This window comes from Pongo abelii, chromosome 4, assembly GCF_028885655.2.
Source record: "Pongo abelii isolate AG06213 chromosome 4, NHGRI_mPonAbe1-v2.0_pri, whole genome shotgun sequence".
Taxonomy (NCBI): domain Eukaryota; kingdom Metazoa; phylum Chordata; class Mammalia; order Primates; family Hominidae; genus Pongo; species Pongo abelii.
In genome coordinates, this window is record NC_071989.2 from 190161801 (window position 1) to 190179606 (window position 17806).

At 47.3% G+C, this 17806-nt stretch overlaps 1 protein-coding gene across 1 annotated transcript; it reads left to right on the plus strand.

Annotated features, from left to right (window-relative positions):
• The first annotated feature begins 4266 nt into the window (after positions 1 to 4266).
• On the plus strand, positions 4267 to 7201 carry LOC129059682 (B melanoma antigen 5). The gene is made up of 2 exons (XM_054556405.2): positions 4267 to 4281; positions 5724 to 7201. The coding sequence occupies exons 1-2, from the start codon at positions 4267 to 4269 to the stop codon at positions 5826 to 5828; spliced, it is 120 nt and encodes a 39-aa protein (XP_054412380.2). The 3' UTR covers positions 5829 to 7201.
• Positions 7202 to 17806: the final 10605 nt, after the last annotated feature.

The following is a 17806-nucleotide window of genomic DNA, read 5'->3' on the forward strand; positions in this document are numbered from 1 at the left end:
ATAAAATCAGAAGTGAATATCAAGAACTCTCAGAACCACAGAGGTACATGGAAACTAAACAATCTGCTCCTGAATGACTTTTGTGTAAATAACAGAATTAAGGCAGAAATTTAAAGAAATTCCTGAAACAAATGAAAATAGAAACGTAACATACCAAAATGTCTGGGATAGAGAAAAAACAATGTTAAGAGGAGAGTTTATAACACTAAATGCCTACATAAAAAGAAAGATCTCAAATTAACAAGCTAAAATGCCCAAACACACTAGAAAAGAACAAACCAAACCCAAAGCTAGTAGAAGGAAATAACAAAGGTTAGAGAATAAGTTAATGAAATCGGGACCAAAAAAACCATACAAGGAATCAGCAAAATTAAAAAGTTGGTTCTTTGCAAGGACACATAAAAATGATAGATTGCTAGTTAGATTATGCAAGAAAAAAAGAAGATTCAAATAAGCACAATCAAAAATGACAAATGAGACATTGCAAAGGATACCACCGACATAAAAAAAGATCCTCAGAGACTGCTATGAATATCTTTGTGTGCATAAACTAGAAAACCTAGAGAAAATGGATAAATTCCTGGAAACACACAACTTTCCAAGACTGAATCAGAAAGAAACCAAAAGTCCACTAGGGCAGTGCCAACAGGAAATGTGGGATTGAAGCCTCCACACAGAGTCCCCACTGGGGCACTGCCTACTGGAGCTGTGGGAATGGAGCCGCCACCTCGAGATCCCTGAATGGTAGAGCCACGGGAAGCTTTCATCCTGAGCCTAGAAATAACACAGGCACTCAACTCTGACCCAAGACAGCAGCCATGGTGACTGTACACTGCAAAGCCACAGAGGCAGAGCTGCGTAAGGTCTTGGGAACCCACCCCTTGCACAAGTGTGCCCTGGATGCAGGACATGAAATCAAGAATTATTTTGGAGCTTGAAGGTTTAATGTCTGCCCTACTGGGTTTCAGATTTGCCTGAGGCCTGTTGCCCCTTTCTTTTGCCCAACTTCTCCATTTGGGAATGGGAATATTTACCCAACACCTGTACTGCATTGAATATTGGAAGCAAATAACTTGGTTTTGATCTTATAGGCTCATAGGTGGAGGAATGTACCTTGAAGCTCAGATGAGATTTGGGACTTTTGAGTTGATGCTGAAACAGCTTGAGATTTTTGGGGACTACTGGGAGAGGATAATTGTATTGTGCAATATGAGAAGGACATGAGATTTGGGGGCCATAGGGGTGAAATGACATTGTTTGGATGTGTTTACCCTCCAAGTCTCTTGTTGAATGTGATCTCAAATGTTGGTGGTCGGCCTAGTGGAAGGTGTTGAATCATGGGGGTGGACCCTTCATAAATTGCTTAGCTCCATCCCCTTGGCGATGAGCGAGTCCTTGCTCTGTTGTGTCACACAAGAGCTGGTTGTTTAAAACAGCCTGCCATGTTCCCCTTCTTGCTCTTGATTTCTCTCTTGACACGTGATACACTGGCCCTCCTTTGCCTTCCTCTGTGATTGGATGCTTTCTGAGGTCTCACCCAAACCTGAGCAGGTGCTGGTCCCATGCTTCTACTGCCTGCACAACTATAAACCAAATACATATTTTTTCTCTATAAATTTGAAAAAATCTGAACAGACCAGTAGTTAATTATGAAATTGAATTTGTAATAAAAATATTTATCAAGCAGGAGAAGCCCAAGACTGGATGAATTCACAGCTGAATTTTACCAAACATACAAAAAAATAGATGGTATCAATCTTACTGCAACCATTCTGAAACATTGAGGAGAAGGAATTCCTCTCTAACTCATTCTACAAAACCAGTATCATCCTGACACTAAAATCTAGCAAGGAAACAACTACAGGCCAATATCTGATGAACATAGATGCAAATATCCTCAACAAAATGCTAGCAAACCAAATCCATCAGCATATCAAAAATGTAATTCATCGTGATTACATAGGTTTTATTCCTGGGATGCAAGGGCTATTTTAACATATGCGAATCAATAAATGTGATTTACCACATAAACAATTTAAAACAAAAATCATATGATTATCTCAATAAATGCAGAAAAAACATTCAATAAAATTCAACATCCTTGCCAGGTGCGGTGGCTCACACCTGTAATCCCAGCACTTTGGAAGGCAGAGGTGGGCCGATCAACAGAGGTCGGGACCAGCCTGACCAACATGGAGAAACCCCATTTAGAACTCAAAACGCAAAATTAGCTGGGCGTCGTGGTGCATGCCTGTAATCCCAGCTACTCAGGAGGCTGAGGCAAAAGAATGGCTTGAACCCGGGAGTTGGAGGTTGCAGTGAGCCGAGATCACACCACTGCACTCCAGCCTGGGCAACAGAGCGAGACTCCATCTCAAAAAACCAAACCAAACCAGACCAAAACAAAACAAAACAAAAAAACCTGAAATCATATCAATTATTTTTTCTGACCAGAGTGGAAGAGTATTAAAAAATCAGTAACAGGAGGAATTTTTTTCCTGACCGTCTTTGGCTGCCTCTCTCGCCACCCTTTTTCTTCCTCCATCTACCCCAAAACTTTTTCCCCACCATTTTTTCCCCACTATCTTTTTGCAAAGCCTTCTATACTCTCCCGCTCACTACCGGTTTCCCCACCCATCTACCCCAAAACTTTTCCCCACCGTCTTTTCTCCCTCTCCCTGGCCACCCTTTTTTCCGCCTCCTGCTCTCATCACTCTCTTTTGCTCCTTCATCTCCCCAAAAACATTTCCCCCATCTTTTCCCAAAGCCTTCTCCCCACTCCTGCTGCTCGCCATCCTCTTTCCCCTTCCATCTACCCAAAAACTGTTTCCCTATTGTCTTTTTCTCCCTTCCTCCTTGCCACCCTCTTTCCCTTCTCCATCTACCCAAAAACATTTCCCCGCCGTCTTTTTGCAAAGCCTCTTCTCTACTCCTGCTCACCACGCTCTTTTACCCATCTACCACCCCAATTTTTCCCTGCCATCTTTTCACAAAGCCTTCCCCGCTTCCCCTCTTCTTTCCTCTATCCTGCTTGCCACCCTCTTTTTGCCCTCCATCTACCCCAAACTATTTTCCCCATAGCCTTTTTCCCATTCCTCTTTCCCCACTCCCTCTGGCCACCCTCTCTATTCTCCTCCCACTGGCCACCCTCTTTTCCCCTCCATCTACCTAAACGCTTTTCTCCTCACTGTCTTTTCACAAAACCTTCTCTCCCTCCTGCTCGCCACACTCTCTTCCCCCTCGCTCTCTGCACCCTCTTTTCTCCTCCCACTTGTCACCCTTTTCCTCCCTCCATCTACTCAAAATCTTTTTACCCAGTCTTCCTTCCCTTTCTTTTCTCCCCACCGTATTTTTGCAAACCTTCTCTCCTTCCTGCTCATCCCTGTTCCCTCCTCATGACCCTCTCTTTCCCCCTTCCATCTACCCAAAAAATTTTTCCCCCACTGTCTTTCCGTGAAACCTTCTCTCCCTCCTGTTCACCACCCTGTTTTTCCCCCTCCATCTACCCCCCAATTTTTTTTCCCAACATCTTTTCCTTACCGTCTTTATGCAATGCCTTCTCCGGCTCGCCATCCTTTTTTCCTTTTGGCACTAACCACCCTCTTTACCCCTCCATCTATCCCAAAACTACTTTCCCCTTCCTACCGCTCCAGCCACACTACAGTTTCTGTTGCCATCAACTGCAGGGAGGCCAGCTGCGGTGCCCCAGGCTACAGCCTCCAGTCTGTCCTGGTCCTCTAAGCCGGGCTCGGAGCAGCTCCGTGAGCAGACACAGAACCACCTGGAATAGCCTGACTCTTCTTCAGCACCAATTATATACTGAGGTTATGCATATGAGGTTCCTGGAGTACACGTTCCAGGATTGGATAAGAGAAAGCCCGGAGGCCTATTCTGATTGGACTTTGTTATCATGTTCTGATTGGATGAGAGCAAGTGTTAGGACAACCAATCAGAGTATGAAAATAAAGTCCAATCAGAGAAGGCCTAGAGGTTTTCTCTCACCCAATCAGAACATGTAGTCCAGAAACCATGCGCATAACCCCATGTGCAGGCTGAGGAGGCCTCACGCCAGTTTAGGCTCTCCGGTATCTCCCGCCGAGCTACTCGGTTCCCGGCTTAGAGGACCAGGAGAAGGGGGAGCTGGAGGCTGGAGCCTGCAACGCCGTGGCTCGTCTCACTCTGGATGGTGGTGGCAACAGAGATGGCAGCGTGGCTGGAGTGTTAGGAGGGCGGCCTGAGTGGTAGGAGGGGGCCTGGAGCAGTAAGATGGCGGCCGGAGTGGTAGGAGGGTGGGTGGCAGCTGGAGCTGCTCTTGACCGGCTAGAGGTCTAGGAGAAGGTGGGGACCGTGTCCAACGCTGGTGGCTGGAGCCTTGGCCACCGCGGCTCTCCTGGCTGCGGTTGGTGGTGGCGACGGAGACTGCATCTCTGTTAGAGTGGTAGAAAGGTGGCAGGGTAGGTGCGCTCTCTGTGGCTGCACTGCCCGCTTGCGGGGTGGTGGGGGAGCGGGTTTGGTGTGCTTTTGGGGCTGCACTGCCTGCCGCGGGGGGCTGGTGGGTGGCGCTATCGTTCGTTGAATTGCTGGCAGTGGGGCAGGTTCGCTGCGCTATCGGTCTACACTGCCTAAGGGGGTGGAGGGGTTGGAGGCAGGTTGTGTGTGCTGTCGTACACTGCCAGCGGCGGGTGGCGGGGGTTAGGGACATTATTAGCTGCTGCATTGGCCGATGCAGGGGGCGGGTTGGGTGAGCTATCGTGGGCTACAATGTCAGCAACAATGCCAACTGGCAGGCAGTCGGGGGTGCTTTAGGGGAGCTGTCAAATGCTGCATTGTCCGTGGGGGAAAGGGGAAGGTGGGGTGGGGGGGTTGGTTGGGTGCACTACCCTGGGCGTTCACTGCCCGTGACGGGAGCAGATTGGGGGCACTATCTGGGGCTGTGCTGCTTGTGGTTCGGGCGGGGGGCGGGTTTGGTGGGGCGCTATTTGGTGCTGCAACACCCGTGGCGGGGATGGGTTGTGGACACTATCGAGTGTTACACTGCCAGGAGCAGAGGGGTGGTTTGGGGGCTTTATCAGGGTTACACTGCTTGCAGCAGTCTCTGGGTGTGTGGTGGGCACAATCCGGGGGCTACGCTTGTCGGGGGGCAGGTTAGGGGCGCTATGGGGGGAGGCTGCACTGCTGCTGCCTGCGGAACGTTGTGGAGGTGGCCACGATAGTGGTGGCCTCTGAGGAAGGGGCCCGTCTCCTCTTTCTGGACTCAAGGCTCTGGAGGGTGAACAATTTCTGCTCGTGTTGGAGCGCGGAGGGTGCACAGAGTTTTCGCGTCAAGCCTCTGACCGCCCCAGGGCCCTCACACCCACCATGGTTCCCGGCCCTTGCCCTCTTGCGCCGTGTGGTGGAGACCATTTGGGAGCCTCAGGCGTGGAGTAGTGGGCACCACGGGGGCTCAGAGTCCTGTGGGTGGAGGAGTCAGGAATGGGAACTGGTACTTGGGTGGGGAGGACTGGCTGGGTCTGAGTTTCTGCTATTCTTGTTCCCCAAGGAGCCCCGGGCACTGTGGTGTCACCAGTCCCCACCCCAGGTCAGGAGGCCAGCTTGGTCTAGGAGGAGAGGCTGGACTTTGGAGGGTGGGTGTGAGTGCCTTCACTGAAACGGGTCCCTGCCACCCAGTGGCCAGGATGACAAGGTGAGGCTGTAACATTGCCACTTTCTGCATCCTGTTGTAGGTTTTTCTGGTATTGTCTGCCCGGCTGCTCCAAGCCAGACTGATGAAAGAGGAGTCCCCTGTGGTGAGTTGGAGGTTGGAGCCTGAAGATGGCACAGCTCTGTGATTCATCTCCTGCGGTTGTGGCGGCCACGGTGATGGAGACTGCAGCTCAACAGGAGCGGTAGGAGGGTACCCGTGGAGGCCAAGTGGTAGGAGCCTTGGAGGGTGGATCGGTGCATGGAGAGTGACAGCAGCGCTGGTTCCGTTGGCGTCGGCGCTGATGGTGGCGGCAGCAGCAAGTCTAGGGGCCAGGAAGGGAGAGTAGGAGAGCTTTGGGGCCCGGCCCGGCCTGGGGTGGGTAAGAAGCTGCCGGTTCTGTACTGTAGGCCTCAGTGACAGTGATGGACCAGGGCAAGGAGGAGTCCTCCCCCTTTCCTGCGGTCTCTGGAGGGTGCCCTCCTTCTGCTGGCATCTGAGCCAGGTGTGAGCGGCAGCGTTGTTTCATTCTTAACAGAATTTAGGGGCTTACTATTTGTGTATTCTTTTGTTTTTGGTTGTGATAACCCTTAAAGGACAAAAGGCTTTGGTTGGGTTTTGGTGTGGTGGGATCCCCCCATGTAAGACAAAGAGTGCTTTCCTGGCAAGCTGTGTGTTGGAGGAAGTTCACCAAGGGGAAGAAAGGCAATCTCCCAGGAGGGTGGCTGCTGTGGCAGGTCCTCTGCCTCTGGGCACCCTTTGGGCCACCTAGTTTCCCCTGCGGAAGAGGGGAGGCTTAGACCGGTATCATCAAAGAGGCATCCTGGCTGGGCCAGTTGATTTGACCTTCCCGCTTTTTCAGCCCACCTGCCCATGGTGTCACCTGGGGAAAGTGGAACCTCAGGCCACAGGGGCAGAGGCTTCTCTGGCACGCTGATTGCTTTAGTGGATTCTGTTCTGCCTGCTGCTCAGGAGGGCTTCTATGGCCAGGAACTGATGCTGGGACTCTCCTGTTGGTGTTCTGCTGCCTCCGTGTTGTCTCCGGGTTCTCAGGGACTCTCAGATGTGTGAAGGCAAAAAGGTTTCTTGGCTAGTTTGCGTGGTGTGGTTGGGATCACTTTTGCTACATGCCCCTCAGGCACCCTAGTGGGGGAAAAGGGAATTTTAGATTTCATGGAGAATGTGTCTATGTTGGCTGCTTATTGTTAGCAAACTTTTGAGCAATTCTATTCTAAATGGTCGCCTTTTCTTGAGTAGACTCCAGCTCCATTGGAGAAGAGATGAGCTTACCTGGGCTGTGTTTTCTTGCTAGCTTGAGGGTTGAAAACACTAGGTTTTTGTCTCCTTTTTCAGTTGAGTTAGGGAAGTGACATGCATTGCCACAAAACAATTCCTTTGGTTCTGGAGTCCTTAGACTGTTATCTTACTAGCACCTTCCCGTATTCTCTTTTCAGTGAGATAATAAGGGAGGGTTCCTAATCTAAAAGGAAACATGGAATGGTGTTCTTATATTGTATGACAAGAAATACGAAATAATTCTGAAAAATTTAGTCATTCTTTTAAATTTAGAAACTTGTTTTTTATATTTATAATATTTAAAGCCGTTAAAAAGATGTCATAATTGAAATAATCTTTTAACATTTTACATTAATTAGCATTTAGCAGATGACCATAACACATTATTTTTAATTATGTTACATTAATTGCCCATACAGATTTCTTTCTGGTTATTACAAATCTGTTTGCAGAATTTTATTTTGTCATTTATTAATTTTTGTATAATTAGTTGCTACATTGCAGGTATAGGAACTTCCAATATTAAGCATGATTACAAATACTTCAGTTTTCGTGTCTTTTTATTAATAGTCTAAAACTTATAAAATGCTTTGTGCATTAGTATTGGTAGTATGAGTTATCATTTGAAAAATGTTAAGAACATAGCTTTCCCATCTTATTTATTTTCTTGAGGTGGAGTCTTACTTTGTCGCCCAGGCTGGAGTGCAGTGGTGCAACCTTGGCTCACTGCAACCTCTGTCTCTTGGGTTCAAGCGATTTCTCCTGTCTCAGCCTCCTGAGTAGCTGGGATTACAGGCACGGGCCACCACGACTGGCTAATTTTTGTGTTTTTAGTAGAGATGAGGTTTCACCATATTGGTCATGCTGGTCTCGAACTCCTTACCTCAGGTAATCCACCTGCCTCGGCTTCCCAAAGTGTTGGGATTACAGGTGTGGGCCACCACGCCAAGCCTATTTATTTTAGTTACCGTGTCTTCCTCTGTTGACCAGGTTGAAGTGCAGGGGTGTAGTCATAGCTCACTGCAGGCTCAGACAATCTTTCTGCCTTGGCCTCCCAAAGTGCTGGGATTACAGGCATAGGCCACTGCACCTGGCCTAAACTGTGATAATTTTACAGTTTGTCTCAAACGAGGGCTGACGTCTGGGCAAGGTCTGCTGGGGGCCTCCCACATGCAGGCAGTCTCTCTGCTGTGCCCTCCGCCAGCACTGAGGGTCATCTGCCCACAGGCACCCTTCTCCTTTCTCCTTTGGGGAAGGCCAGAAGTGACTTTTGAGGTTACCCGAGGGTCTTTGTCTGGAAAAGGGTGTGAAGCTGAAGTTGATGGCCTCAGTGTCCAAAGGGGAACACTTGCCACAGGCGTTTGGAAGCCACAGGCCTGACAGTGGAGTCCTGGTCTTGGGGGTCTCAGTCACCTGGCCACCCATTCCTTCCTCACTTAGGTATCCACCTAGCAGGCTGCCCACATCCTCTTCTATCTGTCTGTGCTCAGCCGATCAGGTAAGCCAGGCTTACAGCCCTCCCTGTCCTGGGCCCTGGCTCCATGAAGCACCATGTGCCTTGGAAGACCTCCCCGCTTGATCCTGTCTCCCCAGTATCTTCTGCTAAGGCAGAGGTTTCCCTGGGCCCCTGCTCTGGTCCGCTTCCTTGGCACAGTTTGTAGCTGTGCCTGACACAGCCCACCTGCCTGGCTTCTGTCCCAAACCCTCAGCCAGGCCATGTGACAGCCGCTGCCTGTGCGCAAACATTCATCCAGCCCCACCCAGGAGAGCCAGACAGGCACTCACACCCTCACCCGCACACCCCCACCCGCACACCGTCACCCACACACCCTCACCCCCTGACCCTGCTGCGCCCTCACCCCTCTCTCCCTCTAAACCTACCGGGGGAGCAGCTTCTCCTATATTCGCTTGCTCCACCTCCTCCTAGAGCTGGGTCACATACTGATTCCCACACCCTTGGCAGGTTGGTCATGGCCCTGGCAGGTCTGAGGACAGGATGGGTACAGGACTGTGTGCAGCATGGAAAGGTCAGGGAGTGCAGCCTCCTACTCTGTGCCGGCTGCCAGCCCCGGAGCTTACTAGGCTGATGGGGACAAAGAATGCACCAGAGGGGACAGTGACCATTGTCCCTGGGTTAGTCCACCACAGGACTGATGGGAGGTTCACGGATGCACTGAGTGCCCTGTTGCATTGGTCCTTAGGGGCAGATGCTGAGATGGAGTTAGGAGAGCAAAGGGGAGGAAGGGAGCTGGGCATGGTGGCTCATTCATGCCTGTAAATCCTAGCACTTGGGGGGGCCCAGGTGGGAGGATTTCTTGAGGCCAGGAGTTTGAGACCAGCCTGGGCAACATAGCAAGACCCTGTCTCTACAAAAGAAAAAAAAAATTAAAAATTAGCCAGGTGTGGTGGCTGTATTCCCAGCTACTCGAGAGGCTGAGGTGGGAGGAACAGTTGAGCCTAGGAGTTGTCAATAGAAATCAAGGGTTGAGATATTGAGAACAGCATAATAATGAGGGTCCAGAGTATGTTATTAATACTAATGGTATAATTTTGAGCTTCTGATATACACACAAACATGTATAGCTACACCAGGGATTGTGCTCAAGATTTGACTTACATTAGCTTGTTGAAGCCTCTTCCACACACTGTTTGAGGCAGGTACTGTTACTATTTTATGGATGACAAAACTGAGAAGCAGAACATTTAGGAAACTTGCCCAAGATCCCACAGCCACGAAGCAGACACCAGAACCAGAGCCCTAGGCTCACAAACTTCACTGCCTTCACTCCTAGGCTCTATGTTATTCTGACCATCTCTCAGCCAGGAAGTCAGTCCCTTATGCAAATGACATTGTCGGTGCTGATGGTTAAATATTTCTATTCTCACAACATGTGAAAGAGAGCCTGATTTGTTACCTAAGCCCCAAGGGTTTCTCCTACCATTTCAGAGAGATAGAAACTTTTCTTTGCCCCTGAACTGTGGCAAAGAAAACAGAGAGGAGCAAACAGCCATCAGAAGACTAAAAATCTCTCATCTTTGCAAAGAAGAATTCACTCTGAGCTTTTTTGCATGCAGCACTGGGAAGAGACCTTGTTTTTTATTCTATCAACTTATCTATGTAACAGTTTATTGAGAACCTGTTGTGTACCTGATGCACTGCTGGCATTGGTTATGTAAAAATCAATGCAGCATGGTCCTTTCCCCAAGCAACTCAGTCTCCTGCTTGATTCTCTTTTCTGGATCATTTTAATTATGGTTCTCCTTTTAAGTAAAGGACAAACAGAGAAGTAGCACTGAGTCAGATTTTTGCCACTAGTCTTATACAGGTGACCTATTTTTCTTAATGCTCCCCACACATGGGATCTGAGCCAGCTGAGCCCTGAAACCTCCCAAGCTGAGAAAGTAGTGTGGCACTTCACGTGAGACTGTGCAGGAGTCGATACAATTGGCATGTTAGCCACAGAAACCCTGCGAAGCGTTCGGGAATAGAAGGGGTGGACAGGACCCCACCTGCTTTTCCTAATCTCATGGATATCAGGCACCAGGCAGCCTTGCCCCTGGAATGGAGACATCTCAGGTAGGGGTTGTCGCTGTTCCGAGCTTCCTTTGATGCCGTTTTGATCCTGGATGCAGAGTTGCCACATGGAGAGCGAAACCACCAGAACATATAATTGAGAAAGGAATGGAAAGATGGACAGATACCTAAATAGATACATAAATACGTTGCAGAAGTCTGGGACAGTGGAACGTAGGAAGAGAGCCTCAGATAGAGAACAGTAGGTTGATTGTGGTAAAGGTAAGGCTTCACTTTGTTATTCAATATAGTTATTTATTGAATTGTTTAAACAATATGTGTATCTTTATAATTAAAAGATAATTTGGGGCCGGGCATGGTGGCTCACACCTGTAATCCCAGCACTTGGGGAGGCTGAGGTGGGGTGGATCACAAGGTCAGAAGTGTGAGACCGGCCTGGCCAACATGGTGAAACCTCATCTGTACTAAAAATACAAAAAATTAGCTGGGCCTGGTGGCAGGCGCCTGTAATCCCAGCTACTCAGGAGGCTGAGGCAGGAGAATCACTTGAACCTGGGAGGCGGAGCTTGCAGTGAGCCGAGATGGCGCCACTGCACTCCAGCCTGGGTGACAGAGCAAGACTCCGTCTCAAAAAAAAAAGAGAATTTGGGTTTTAGAATAAGACTGGAGTGTGAATCCTGGCTTCTGCTGTTTCTGAGAGCTGTGTAACTGTGGGCAAATTGTTTCAGCTCTCTAAGCCCCCAATTCCTTTGTTTGTGAAACGGAGGTCATGGGGATTCAATGAGATTAAGTCCTGTATAAAATGCTGATGGAGCTCTCCATAACGTCGCTCTCTATTATTAATTATTAATAGCATTAGGGGAGGCCGAGAGTCAGCTACAGACGAGACCTCTGTGGGCAAAAGAGAACCGCAGAGGAGTTCGCAAGTAGCAGTAGAGCTGAGCAAGGAGTGGGTTCCATTTAACGCGGTGTCAAGTGCACTCCTCATTAGGGAGATGCACCTCCCTCCCTTCTCAACCTGCCAGCACGTGTTTTCTCCTCAGGAAACACCCGGCACGGCAAGCTTTGTATGTGGTAAAGTGGCTGAGAACATGAGCCCTGGCGCCATTGATTTCCATTCTAGCTGTGCCAGTTACTTGCTTAGTCAGTTTCCTCACCTGTAGAATGGGAATGGTGATTGTATCTACCTCAAGAATTGTCTCACCAATTAAGTGAGTTAATGCACGGGAAAGGCTTCAGAAGAGCCTGGCACAGAGTAAGTGATTTATAAATATGAGTGCATATTCTATACTCTGGTTCTAGAGTAATCCTAAGGCTTTCGAAGACCCCGAACGCTCTTCCTTTTGGAGATTTCATCCCACATTTTATCAAACATACTGAAAGTCACCCACATTTCACGTTAATTATTATTATTATTTGCTGTAGTATGTTTAAGAGGTTTTAATGATTTTGCTTGTGGTTGGCTGTGACTAACTCATGGCTATGAGGCCTTAGCAATTGCTGGACGTATTTGAAAACCCTTTCAAAGTGAGTAATTCTAAGGAACAAATTGTTTTTAAGTGTAATACAATTTGTATGAACATCAACCTTAACAATTAATGATGTTTACATAACAGTCCATTATGTAGACATTTAATTAAACTTTTATCTATTTCGATTTTTCAGTTTTCTCTTGTATTTTGAAGCCAAAAAAAAAAAAAGTGTTTTCAGACCTCAGGTTAAGAGAATAGATGAAAGCGGTCAGCCAGGGACCAGAAAGACCTCTTGGCCACCCTCCTGAAGCTGTGGTTCAGCAGAACCAGGCAGAGCCTGGGTGCACCTATAAGCTTATCTATCCCTGTTCTTCCCTTTTATGAATGGAATAACTCATGTCCAAGGAGGAGAGTGACTTGCCCAGAAGATAGTATAGTTTGATTCTTCACATGCAGAGTCCTGAGCCCTTTCAAACTTCTTGTTGTTTGTTTTGCACGTTCCAAGATGATATTCAAGGAGTGGTTCTCAAAGCCCAGGGGAGTGACCTCATGAGAGGTCAAGGCTGCTGATGCTGGGAAGACTCATACAGGTCCACCCAGGCTGCACGTGTGTGTAACCCAATGACCAAATCAACAGTGACTTGAACCCGCAGCCAGGGTAGTGTGGGTGAAATATGAGCAGACGTTTTCACCAGCTGTTAAAACCTAGCAGGGGCATGAGGAATCAATCGCGGACTGTGCCTCAGCGAACCTCCATGAGGAAGGCTTAAGGGAGTGGAAGAGCAGTCACAGGTCTCCACCAGCCAAGAGCAAATCCGAGCAGAGCTAAGGACTTTTGTGTCCTCTGGAGCAAGGCAACCCCATAATCTTGCAGAGATTTGGGGATGATGGAAGCTGAGGAGCTACAGGGCCATGTCAGGAGGATGGTGAGGTCGCCAGGCAGCTGCCAACAAGTTAGGGTTCAGAGCGGTCCTGGAAGAGAAGGAGATGCCCCTGCCTGGGACCACACAGGACAGAAGGGCATCTGGACAGTGTCAGGCCATGTTCAGAAAGTGAAGGGCTTTTCCCATAGGAAGGTTATGGGCCCAAACACTTACTGAGCGCTTACTGTGTGGCTGGCATAGTCAATAAGTGTTAAAAGAAGGGAGAGAAACTGCCAGGGAAGAGAGGAGGAGGAGCCCCTGGACAGCAGGTGCTGTCACTCTGAGGCTCCTCCATGTCCGCAGTTGGTGGCTTCTACCTTACATCTTTATACCTTTGAATTGGATGAAATGTATTTTCTCTTGGTCATTAGGGCACTGGTGCACAATTTCAGTATGACCTTGTTGGTTTGTTCCACCTGGTCATTAAGGTTCTGGGGACTGTATGAAGCAGTATCATACAGGAGAAGGAAGCAGGCAAACCTGGTTTTGAATTCCAGCCTAGCCACTATATAGCTGTGGAACCACAGAGACATTCTTTAACCTCTCTGAAAGTGAGTTTCTTCATCTGGGCAATGGGCGCTAAGAATTCTTGCTTCCCAGGGCTATAGCAATGTGCTAACACAGTCCCTGCTACATCATAGTAGAGGCCCCATAGAGTGCCTTTTCATGTCCCATGGTCAAGGTGGTCCTGCCTGAAACTAAGACATAGCTCATTGTACTGCTCAAGTCAGAACAAGCCAAGTGTGCTTTGGACAACTAATGTGCCTGAGCCTGGGTCGTGAGAGTCCTAAAAAGGAACAGGGCATGGCTCTGGACCTCAGGGAAACAGAGTCAGATGTGGGGGAGACGTAGATTTGGAAAAAAAAAAAAAAGCACCGGGCTTGGGGTCTGGAGTTTGGGTCACCTTCCCAGCTTTGCCACAGATTTGCTACGTGTCGTTGATTAAGTCACAGTTCTCTGAATCTCAGTTTCCTCTTCTCTCCTGCAAGGGCAAAACTTGATGGTCTCTAAGATTCATCCTTGTTGAGTAAGTGCTAAGCTGCATGGCACAAATTTCAGATGCTTCTTTAAGTGTGTCCAAGAAGAAAATTCTCAGAGACAGTTGGAGTGCCTGGGAGTGGCTACAAAAAATTAGGGAAATGATGCCAACATTTAGCCACAAATGATACAACTAACTTAAGAGTCTGCTCCTGATCTCATGGGGGTCTTAAATTCTTCCCTCCAGTCCTTTTCTCTTGGGTTGTATTAGAAAGATTACTGAGGTAACCTTAAGCACAACAGGTTGGATTCAGGTTAGATTTAAGGAAGGACTTCCAAACAAATGCTTTTAAAGGCGTGAGCTTGTAAGAGAACAGAGAGAAAGGCATCATCTACTTTTTAAAAGCCTTAAGACACTGGGCACAGGTATATTTTGCATTCCTGAAAAACTGTGTGCTAAGAGAATACATTGAATCAGTCCTGCTTAAAATGCACCAGAGTGTTCACTATTTAAAGGCATGGGGATGCTCTTAAATTCACCTGTTTATAAATACAAGCTTTGTTAAACCAGGTTTTTAAGGTGAAGATTCCATCTAGCTGGATCTCTCTCATGCAAAGTTCAAATGTAATCTTTCTCAGAGGCAGAGAAATAAATTCAATTCATTCTCAAGGTTGCTTTCAGATCTATGGGTCCAGGAATGCATCAAATACAAGGAAAATATTGATGATGTTTCTGTATTGGCCAACATTCCTGGTTTCTGTCCCTGGAGGACCTGCAGAGCCAGCCGTCTCTTCCTTGAGTATGTCTCAATCGTGAGTACTAGGTAAAACCACAGGAGCGATACCATTGTTCTGGAGAGTTTAGTCTGGGGCCTACTGGGAGTTGAGTAGAAGTTGGAATCTGATTTGACTTCCATTTACTCTGCACCTTGTACTTTGCAGTAGCAAGACTGTCAGTGCCATGAGGGCAGGGACTATGTGTGATTTGCTTCTCATTGCCTGGCATGGAACGGGTACTCAATAAATGATGAATGAATGAATGAATGAATGAATGAAAGTGGACACATCAATTCTAGTTGACTTTCTGGCCTTTGACCGGGTACTTAACTGCTCTGAGCCCCAGTTTCTGCATCCATAGCATGGGGGATAGTAAGAGTTCCTACTTTGCAGGATTGTCATCAGGATTCAATGAGACAAAATATGCAAAGTACTTAGCGCGTTGTTTAGAATGTAATAGGCACTCAACCAATGTTAGCTTAGTACTACTTTTTCTGTGTAAGATTATGTTGTCCTTTCCACAGCCCTGTAAGGAGAAATATACCATCCCCACTGAACAGATGAGAAAACTGAGGCTCAGAGGTGTCAGGTGACTGCCTGAGGTCACAGGTGGGACTGGGGCTCCTTGGTCTGTCCTCTTTGTACTGCTAAACAGTCTGGTGAAACCACAGAAGGACCCATTCCTGCTAATGAGTCACTAAAGGCAATGCACAAGGAACTCTCAGGAATATGTGGAAATTCTCCTGGGTTTTCCAGCTCCCGAGAGTGCCCTGGCTTTGTGGGGTGAAGTCCTTTGATTGTCTCAGGTTCCTGATCTGTTCATAACCCTGTTAGCCCAAAAGTTGGCAGAGCTCCATGTAAGTGCTACTGTTCTTTTTGTCTCCCTGACTTTCCCCTGCTCCCCACCTGCATCGCCTTAGGCATTTATTCTTTCCTTAAACATGCCTATTTGCAGAGACACACTGAGCTAAGCAGCAAAAGTGGAGGTTTCCAGTGAGAAGTCCACTGTGAGGGAATAGGGTGTCAGGAGAGGTCCTACCAGCTCATCTTGACCGAGATGCTCGTGTGCTGTGCTTTTGAAAACGCAAGCAGTGCAAAACATTTAAAATGCACTCAGTGGATACTCTCCCTTTGTGGAACCGAGCAGACAGGAGTGCAGGTGTGAAACATGACGTCCATATGGAAATAGAAGGACAAAACACAGTCTTTGTTAACTTGATTATCTACCCTGTGGTTAGAAATGAGGGCCTGGCTAAATGGAACACAGAGAATCTGGAAACTTTGTTTTGCAAAAAAAGGCACCTACCCCATTTACACTTTACTGTACTATTATTAATAAGGAGCGTATGAGTCTATTAGATACGGTCTTTGCCTTCTTTCTCAATTCTAAAGTTGGGTTTCTGGGGACAGTGAAAAGCCCCAAAGGTGGGAAAAGCAAGAGGAGGGCAAACAGAAAGTCTGCAAACTCCATCATCCGAATAACAGGGCTGATGCTTTAGAGTGTTCTGCTTGAAAATCTAGTGTGCATATTTACATTATAGTTTTCCATACACAGAAAGGGCAGCCGTTCCCTTTAGCCCAGCCCCCTTTCCCTCTTATTATTAAAATAGGGGACAAAGGGGGTGCTGTTTTCCCTGGGTTTCTTTTTTGGTATGAATTTACAAAATGTTTAAGTATTGATTTTATAGGAAGAATGTCACATTTTAAGATTCAGTGTTAGGCGTGGAGCTCTCTAAAAGATTGTTAAGTAAGTATTAAGGCCAGAAAAAAAGCTGCTGTGTAGCAATGCCCAGCAATAGAGGGCATTCAGGTAAGAGGGGCTGCCATTCATCAGCTACCCAGTCACCCTTATAATTGGTTGAAAGCAAAGGGGTCTCACCTTTTCATGCTTCTCTGTTTTGCCAAAAATACTTAAGATAATGGGGGAACAATCTAGTACGCTTTGTTTCTTTCAAAGATAATGTGTTTTATTAGCCTTAGCAACTCATGGTTGGTTAAGGAATGAGGCAGGTTCCTAGAATCCAAATCAAACAGCTCCCATTAGTAGATTATTAACTTATAAAGTATTTAAGCCTAGGACTGGGCAGAAACAACATATGAAAATGTAGGTAGCATTGCAGAATATTCTGATGAGTAGAAATCATGTATAAAAAGCACAAACTGGCTGGGCACGGAGGTTCATGCCTGTAATCCCAGCACTTTGGGAGGCCGAGGCGGGTGGATCGTGAGGTCAGGAGATTGAGACCATCCCGGCTGACATGGTGAAAACCCCATTTCTACTAAAAATAGGAAAAATTAGCCAGGTGTGGTGGCACATGCCTGTAGTCCCAGCTACTCGGGAGGCTGAGGCAGGAGAATCGCTTGAAGCTGAGATCGTGCCACTGCACTCCAGCCTGGGTGACAGAGAGAGACTCCGTCTCAAAAAAAAAAAAGCACATACTATTCCAAACAACTTGAGGGGAATCAGAAGAGCATTCTACAGAAGCAGAACTGGTTCGATGGCTTGCTGTTACTAAAAAGTTTATGGTTCAACATAAGGAAGAACCTTCTAACAATTCTGATAGTCCACAGGGTGAGGGAATTTCTGATTAGGTAGAGATTTCTCCCTCTCTGGAATCTTGCAAGCAGAGGTCACTGGATCTTTTATTGGGAATGCTTCAGAGAGGATCATGCATAAGGGTAAGTGTTGGATTGAAGGACCTTAGCGAGTCCGTCCAGTTCTGAGGTCCCCGACTGTATGTTACTTGTCCTTGACTAGATATTTTACTAACAGGTGCCATCCTAGTTATTCCACATCCTTAGAGTCATCGTAGATATAGAAAGATCTGGAAGTAGTTCTGTGGAGACCAGGTGGAATGCTCAGAGGACAAAATAGGAAATACAGTAGGATGGAAAAGAGGTTTGGCCAGGAAAAGAGGAAACAGGAGGAGTTTGGAGAGCTGAGCCTGCAATATTTGGAAGGAGTGCAAACAGCTTGTTTGGTTTCTATTGAGGTCCAGGTAAGAGTAAACAGGTTAAATTAAATTCAACCAATGTAAAGCTAGATCATCAGAGGCAGAGTGTCAGATCTCAGGCTATCAGTCCCTCAAAGAATTGAGTTTATTAAAGGTGGATGATGGAACGGTCAGGTTGAGGAGCATTTTAT